This window comes from Xiphias gladius, chromosome 24, assembly GCF_016859285.1.
Source record: "Xiphias gladius isolate SHS-SW01 ecotype Sanya breed wild chromosome 24, ASM1685928v1, whole genome shotgun sequence".
NCBI classification, from domain to species: domain Eukaryota; kingdom Metazoa; phylum Chordata; class Actinopteri; order Istiophoriformes; family Xiphiidae; genus Xiphias; species Xiphias gladius.
The window spans coordinates 1,886,061-1,894,429 of NC_053423.1; the positions used below are offsets into that span (position 1 = coordinate 1,886,061).

The 8,369-nt window shown below is 37.7% G+C and overlaps 2 protein-coding genes across 4 annotated transcripts in view; one reads left to right on the forward strand and one right to left on the reverse strand.

Moving 5' to 3' along the window:
* Window positions 1-272: 272 nt before the first annotated feature.
* On the reverse strand, window positions 273-4,931 carry rpa3 (replication protein A3). The gene is made up of 4 exons (XM_040120982.1): window positions 4,764-4,931; window positions 4,597-4,671; window positions 812-923; window positions 273-718 (listed from the first exon to the last, which is right to left on the reverse strand). Exons 1-4 carry the CDS (start codon window positions 4,860-4,862, stop codon window positions 636-638), a joined length of 369 nt encoding a protein of 122 aa, XP_039976916.1. The 5' UTR covers window positions 4,863-4,931; the 3' UTR covers window positions 273-635.
* A 230-nt stretch (window positions 4,932-5,161) lies between these two features.
* umad1 (UBAP1-MVB12-associated (UMA) domain containing 1) overlaps window positions 5,162-8,369 on the forward strand; it is a 17,659-nt gene continuing 14,451 nt past the window's right edge. Inside the window, exons 1-2 of one of the 3 annotated variants that reach the window (XM_040122597.1) lie at window positions 5,162-5,192; window positions 5,818-5,912. In XM_040122597.1, the coding sequence (XP_039978531.1) occupies window positions 5,831-5,912 (82 nt within the window). In that variant the 5' untranslated portion in view covers window positions 5,162-5,192; window positions 5,818-5,830. The other 2 variants (XM_040122596.1, XM_040122598.1) reach the window with 2 other exon arrangements.

Consider the following 8,369-nt stretch of genomic DNA (forward strand, 5'->3'; position numbering starts at 1 on the left):
TACTGTAAAATACCACATCAGGAATGTTGTGCTTTTCTTAAACTCAAAAACAGTACTTCAAAAAGAGAAGTCAATCATGTGCAGGTTTGGAAAGCTTCTCGTTTGTTGGGATGATATCACACCATATTGATAATTCAGAATACTGACTTGTTCAAAAGTCTAAAATTCCCTTTCCCTTTCCCTACCCCGACAGAGTTGTTTGGCTGGAAATTAAAAAGTTGTGTATGTCTCGACTCGACGGATGCCTAAAAAACATCAGCGCAATCTATTACTGATATTCATCATGATTTAATAGCACTGAACAATATAAAATTCAAGATGTATAGACAGGTAATTACCATTATATAAAAGCAAATTCTAAACCTTTAAATTGAGTAATCTTCAATAATGTCAGGTGGAAGGGAACAAAAAATCTTACAATATAATGTAACACCTCAGAGTTCGATCAACAAATTTTGATGACAATTGAAAATTTTAAGCTTCACAAAAACAGTATTAGGGGAAAAAAAAACAACAACCAAAAACAAAACTTCCACCAACTTTATTCTTTAAGGGTGGGTTTGGATTTTTCTATTCTTACAACAGAAAGGCACAAAAACCAATATCTTTAGTGAACAATCTTCAAATGTGAGTGCTCATCCACTTGAAGCCACTTGAAAAGGATAATGCTGGGGGAAATCATGGATGACCTTCAGGGCCTCATTATAGAGCTCTAAATCTGTGGGACAAACAGACAGAACATACTGTTAGTCACAACTGATGAATGCTAATGTATAATAGCCACTTGATCTGTTAACAAAATAAGACCTACCAAAAAGAATGCCCTTGTCCTCTCGTAGAACGTTGTATATTGTGGCCATTATTCCTCCTTTGTTGGACACCATACCAATCACCTCAACAATGCCACTCAGCTCTTCTTCAAGCTGGAAAAAATATATATATCTGGATTTAACACTGCATCAAATTTTTTAAACTCATGTTTTGTTTAATGAATTCGTATTTTATTTTATCCTTTTGTTTTTTCAGAATGTTATTCTCATATTCCTAAGTTTAACACAAAACTAGAGATAGGCAGATGATACCGACACTCGGAAGTTGTTTCACTTCCCAATGAAGCACACTGTTCAAAACATTATGTCAGAGCTTGTAATAAATGAAGGATACCATGTGACCAATGACGTCTGAAGCTTCAAACGTCACTGGTGCTTCAGAAAGAGTTCCTTTTAGTTTGACAGTCTGGAAGGTTTAGCTAAGCTATGTAATGGACTTTAGTGGACTGAGAGGAGAATCGTCAGATATGATTATGTCTTTCTAGTGTACATCACTATAAGTATGAGAAATGTTCTCATACTTATAGTGATGGACTAAAAGTAATTGGCTATTAATGAATATCAGTTTCCTATCACAATGTTACAAAAGTTATCAGCCATGAAGTTAAAAATCATGGACCAGAGTGGACAATGTGCCTGGCTGTACGGGGGCAGCCGTGGTTTAGAGAAGTGGCTTGGTAGTGAAAGGTTCGCCGAATTTGATGCCCTGGACCGGCAGGAAAAAATGTGGGCAGGCGGAGTGAATGAACAGTGCTTTCCCCTATCTCTGTATGCGTGGCTGAAGTGCCCTTGACCAAGGCACCTAACCCTCCAGCTGCTCCTATCAGCGGCTGTCAACAGCTTCTAAACTACACCAATGAGGTAGATTATTATTTTGCGTCAAGAGAAATCTCTCAGCTTTTGGACAATGTATTTATCATTTTACTGTAACATATTGCATAATAACATCAACATTTAATGCAACACTTAATAACTTGATAACACTTGATAACAACATGCAGGCTTCTTGGACTTGTATTGCACACGTGGGATTTACTTAAAATCAGTGACTTGTTGTAGTGCTTTGAGCCTAGTCTTGAAGGGCTGCTACAAGATGTTGCTGTACTTGCTTTGTTTGAAGCCTTGAAGCTACAAATGTTTTCCGGCTCATATAAAAAAAAAAAAAAAAGGCCCAAAACTTCATAAGGCTTCGTCCGCTGTTCACTATAACAAAACACAAAAGATATTAGTGATGTACAACTCAAACACCACTGAAAATGAGGGGGGGGGCATCTTTTTTGTCATTTAGCTTAATTGCTATATATTTTACATGTCAGATATTGGCCTATCACTTTAACATTTGTTAGCCACCATCAAAGCTTTGGTTTACTGTATACGCTGTCAAACGCAGTGAGATGAGCCTTTATTGAAAAAGGTTTATAAAAACAGTTGTAATGCTGCTGTTTTTTGCAAAGGAGTGCTGATTTCCTGAGTTCAGATTAGAGGATCTAAAGGGGACAACTGCACAGCCAGGGAGCAGGATGAGCAAAAGATCTGGATTTACAAGGAGCAAAACAGGAAACATGCGGTTGTAAAGAGATCTTTGGATTTAAGTTGCTAAGATCATACATCAGCTGCTGGAGCTTTTATGAAAAAACATTTGATTAGACATTAGCATAAATTTCACGTGTATTAGGCGGCTTTGATGGAGGCCTATCAGTGTAATAGTGATAGGTGTGAACACAGGCTAGCTAATGCTAATCGTCCAAGCCAATATGTGAAATCCATCATTTGTAGCTATAAAAGCTATATGCTATATGTCTGTGTCATGAGCAGACACTGTCATGATTTAGCAACTATGACCAAAGTGCATTTAGTACGAAAAAAGATGGCATAACTGGATTGATGGTTCATGTAAGCAGCCATGATAGTCAGAGACCGGATGTAATCCATGAAAGCTGGAAGGATGGGCAAGTTGGGCTGCCCTGCTGGCCAATCAGAAGCAAGTTAAGACAGGCGCTTTGATCCCGCCCTTCTCATGCAAGCCAAGGCATGAATAGAAATAAAAGTACTCCAATTTGCAAATTTCCTATTTTCCATTTTTCTATCCAACATTCCTTGTAGAAATTTGAAACAAAAAGAGACCACAATCTTAATTATGAATTGATCTAACAAATGAAAACAGTTTACAGTTTTAGATAATTGAATTCCACTTTCCAACTTTCTATTGTTGATTTTTTATATGGAATATACTACTGACATATGATAGGATTTGCATGGACTCACTTTGAGCACATGTACGTTTGTAAGTATACTGTTGAGCGCTTAGGACTGTGACTGATGAATTATCTCAATCATCTTTTTTCTTTCTATAAAATAAAAATCACCTGACTAGGGTCCTATTTGATACATCACAGCTGTTTAACAATATTTGCATTTCACATCTACATCCATACTTTAATTTTGAGCACTTATTACACAAAGAAGGATCCTATTATTCATGCGGGATGTCATGATTACAAGCATAGTAGCAAAAGACTGAGCTAACTGAGAATATCATTGATCAGTCATCTCTGCTTGTGTCAAAACCTTAGCTCAACGTTGGTCAACAGCATGTGCTAAAAAGCTAAAAGTTCACTTCTGCTTTGTTAACTCTAGTGGTTGTGTTGGTTCTTTCTTAACATTCCAATCTTCTGCATTGATGAGATAAATGCTTGATGTCTTAGATCTGTGTTTCAAAGTCATGAAAAAAAAAAAAGAAGACTTGACTTAGTTTGCCACATTATCTCGGAGTTGCTTTGTGAAACAGATTGATCCTGATTCAGGTCATTAGGATCATTCAAGACAAGCCTTTCACAGTACACTCCACTTTTATGAGCCACCTTTCTTCAAATATGTCTTTAGTCGCTTACTGCCCCCACAGTGTAGTCTGATATTTGATGATGATGAAAACAACAACAATAATTTATGTCCCAAATTCATCCTCAGTCCTTTAATTGTCTTGTAGATAACCAGCTACAAGTGCATGTTTAACAACTATGCATACTGTTCTAACCATGACTCATGGAAAAGAAAATGGCTTATCTTCTTCCTAAGTTAGGAAAATTATTCTTTTAATTTTCAAACAACCTAATACCCACAGTCACATCAGTTCTGCCCTCTAGCTGCAGTTTGTGTCAATCTTAGAAAAACCCAGAGGGTTTAACAACAAGTTGTGCAGTTAAGTATAATAAAAGTTTGTAATAACGTTCCCAAGTGGCAATTGCATTTCCTATCCAGGTATGTGGAAATGACATTTGTATCTCATACTTGTTCATTTTGTACCACACATAGAACATATAAGTTATTGAGTAAGAAAATAACTCACACAATGTAAGATCAATGTAGACAAATTTAACTGCTATTAAAAGATACATTTTTGTTTCATGTCTTACAAAATAAGCCATGGCATATGCCATGTCCGGCTACCATCTTCTTTATTTGGATTAGGAGTCGCAACTCGGAAAACGGGTTTAAAAACGAAAAAAACAAAAAAACCAAAAACAGATGTTGAGCTTTGATACCTTCATGCACTGATTCTGCACGAGAGGCCAATCAGTCACACCAAAGTTGCCCCCTAGCTCAGTACCAAGCACTACGGGGCTGATAAGAAAAATTACGAGGCACGTCTTAACATCAGCGACGATGTCCGACAAGTAACCAAAGACAAACGACACCACCAGTTGCTTACAATTTCACTAACCGATAAAAGAAGCGTTGTGTCAAGACTGTCACAAAATGTACTCACGGGTTCGTTAAGTTCCACCGTTGCAATCTTTCCTTCTCCATCCGAGACTGTGAACGTTTTTCCTGTTGGGTGTACCTGACAACGCAGATAGTAAACACTTTAAGTTACTGACGGTTACAACTGTTAAAACAACATTTTAATTTAAACTAGCTGCAAATAGAACTAACCTTTTCGACACGCCCAACGAAGCAGATCGGTGTGCTGATATACTGCGACAGCATAGAGCAGTTTATTCTTGGTTTTGGGACATCCACTATACCTGCCATTGTAGGGGTTTGAGCTTATGGCGTTACTGAACTCGGGAAGGTTGCCGAATAGCGCGGGAAATATTTCATTGTATACTTTTGTTTCATACGGTAGCCCAAGCGGGTGGGGTATCTAAAATTAAGTTGAAACCCACACTGGCTTGTACCTACGGCAAACCCAGGAATACATATCGAACGCCCGCAGCTTTTTTTTGACATATCCGTTGTGCTCTAACATTCTATTCCCCAGAACACGAATTAATGGTTCCGGCATATGTTGCTGACAGCATCATTTGCAACAGAACCGAAGGTAACTTTTATAGTTTCTACACGAACATGGACCGTATTGAGGTCAGTGACGTCAGCATTACAACAAAACTTGGGTGATATTTCACGGGGAAAGCACAGACAGAAGATTCATTAGGTCATATTTAGTTATTTACAATTGGTTGGCAAAACCAACGCGGAGCGGGGCTATAAATTACTGAGCTGACACTAAGCCAATGTAACCAAACTAACTGAATCGTAAACATTATGGAACTATGAATTGATTTTATAGCGTTATTCTGAACTTCACTGCAAGGGACAACGACGGTAAGACCGTCAATTCATCACTTCCTAGGGGCATAGCTTGCGTCTTGACTGTTAAAAAGAAGACTTAGAAGCCACGACTAAAGGCATTTAGTGGTGACACATTGATAGAACAGAAAGAAATCAGCGATAAGTTGTGCACCGCCGTAAAGTGTAATATTAAGATTTTACAGTGAATTTAGAAAGTATCTCTTGTTGGTTTATTTCAAATGAATCCATTATTCCTCATCCTTGCTGTAGGATAATAGATAATAATTTCTGTCTTGGAACAGTTTAACTTATCGTTTCTGATACTTAAAATGGCACTTAAACATGATGAAAAAATACTGGCAGCTCACATGATGTAATGGCTGTTGGCCTAACCTTTAATTTCTTCTGTTGACAGACAGACGATAATCATGTTCAGTTTCCTTGGACTGCGTAAAGACTCAAAGAAGTCAACATCCGACAAGGAAGTAGATGGAGGCTTTGTTATCGTTGGTGAGAAACATAAGCTCATATGAACATGAACCTGACAGTTTGGTATTTTGAATAGCACCTTTATTGGTTGTTTAATTTGCCATACATATAAAGCACAAAGTAGTAATTATTCCCGTAATAGGAAATAAGCAGTGGTAGAGAGTGATGGGAAACATACTTTATAAGGTTTAGTAAGTTAGATGGTTGGTTTGATGAATTATAGTTTACAGATAGACTTCTCATTATCTGGAAATGTCTGTTGATATAATCATTTATTTACCATTCCCTATAAGCAGAGCACTGTTAAACTGACGGAATTTTGAATGGTGTGCTGGTACCTTCATTCTTCCTCATATAGTATGTACTGCATTAGAAAGTGGTCGGCCACATGGCAGAGTGAATTCAAAGCTCATTAATGATACAAACATTCTGAACAATTTGGCTAATTATTAGGTAGTCTTTTACTGAAGTTTGAACCCAGTAACTTTGAAAAGGTGAATGCAAGTGGTAGGTAGCTGTTTTGCAGTTGATAGAGTCAGAATATTACACGTGAAATACTTAATATGTGCAATAAAACAACATCAACTGACATTCAGATAGACAGCTTACAAGTTGAATTACACTGCTATTCATCATTCTCATTGCTTTTAGCTTATTGAGATGCTGAGCTTTACCGATGTGTTGTGATTGTGAAGGGAATTATACAAAAGGAAATATTAGTACAGGAAGGTTTGGTGGTTCTTTGTTGTGCTCCTTGTCTCATGATCATCCACTATGTGAACAAATCTGAAATATAGATTTCAAAATATCATCAGATTGTGTAACTTTGTTTCGTAACACAGTGAGCACAATTTTCTCGAGTGTAAAGGTTCTTTGTTGACCTTGGAAACAATAGTTTGACTAAAAAATCTTAACATCCCGGGTCCTCATCAGTGTATGGAGATCTTGATATTACCCCCATTTTTGACCACCTGTTAATAAATGACCTACGTTCCATACTTTGGTCACATGATGATGAATGATATATATCTCTATAAAAAGTTTGTAACTCAACCCAATGAGGAGTACCATGAGATACGACTAAAAAGCCTGGAAAAAGCTAGCAAGAAGACCTTATTTCAATATTAATTTGTCAAAACAATCTTTTCTTGTTTATATTATTGGTGTCATTTGGGGTGGCTGTGGCTCAAGAGGTAAAGCGGGTCGTCCACTAACCAGAAGGACGGTAGCTTGATACTCGGCTCATCCAGTCCACATGTTGACGTGTCCTTGGGAAAAATACTGAAACCCAAATTACCGCTGATCACTGTTGTTCGAATGTGTGTGTGAATGTGGTATGTACTCTAAAGTGCTTTGAGTGGTCGATAAGACTAGAAAAGCGCTATATAATAGCTGTGCATTTTTCCATGTCATTCCTAAATCAGCTAATGAGCTTAACACATGGTTATGATAGCGGACATTACAACCCCGGAAATAAAATTTTGTTGGAAGTTAGCCTATATTTTGTTGGTCATAATAGCACTGCCGTTGCATGACACTGGAAAAGATTCTGTACATAAGGAGTTTCCTTTTAATATTTGCTCACTAGCTCCTGTTATTTGATACAACCTCAGTGAGAACTGATATATTTCCTCATTCTTTTGTATGTCTAAGACATCTGTTTTGGCCTAAAACCACAAAAAATCCACATGGATCAAGGTTAATCCTAAATAAAACCTAATTGCACTTCATCTCCCAGATAAGTGCAGTATTATTTGCTGTTTATCCTTCTCATGGCTGTAATTGGAAGAGCTGGTGGAGCTGACACAGATGGTCAGGAGCTGCATGTTATTTTTGGCAGAAGAGAGCAAGTGTCAGAGCCAGGCTGTCTTTTTCAAACTGAGGCAACCAACTGAGTTCACAGACATTCACTGTAAACTCCCTGCTTACCTTCTAGTCATGTTCTCTTATAAAAGATGGCCTTATAAGCAGCAAAATGCCGGTGAATGGTTAAAATAAAATCAAACATACCAGTGATGACAAAGCATCCCAAATACAGATCCATCAAATATGCTCTCCCGAGGTTTCATTAGAGTTTGAGGGGACTTTTAATTATTTTAGAATGCATTTTTCCTTAAATGTAAAGTTTTCTTTTCACTCATGTAGCCTCTAGTAGATTTCACCTGAACATAACAGATGTCCAAAGCTGAGCTAATGGCACCATGAAGGACTGAATAACAGATGCATACCTCTTCACAGTATCAAACCGGCCAGACCAAGCTGAGGCTGTGGAAAGTCTGAGCGAGGCGAGGCTGTTGGTCAGTTCTCCCCTGGCAAAGTACCTGCTCTTCCATCTATGTTTGATTGTTCAGGTAGAAAGCACTCTTTTGTGAATAAAGGCTTAACAAGTAGAAAATCTGCGTAGGCAACCCTCATCACTAGGCAGAAAAGTGAGTCACTGGTGGAAGTATTTATAGATCGTCAAAGTTTATAACATAC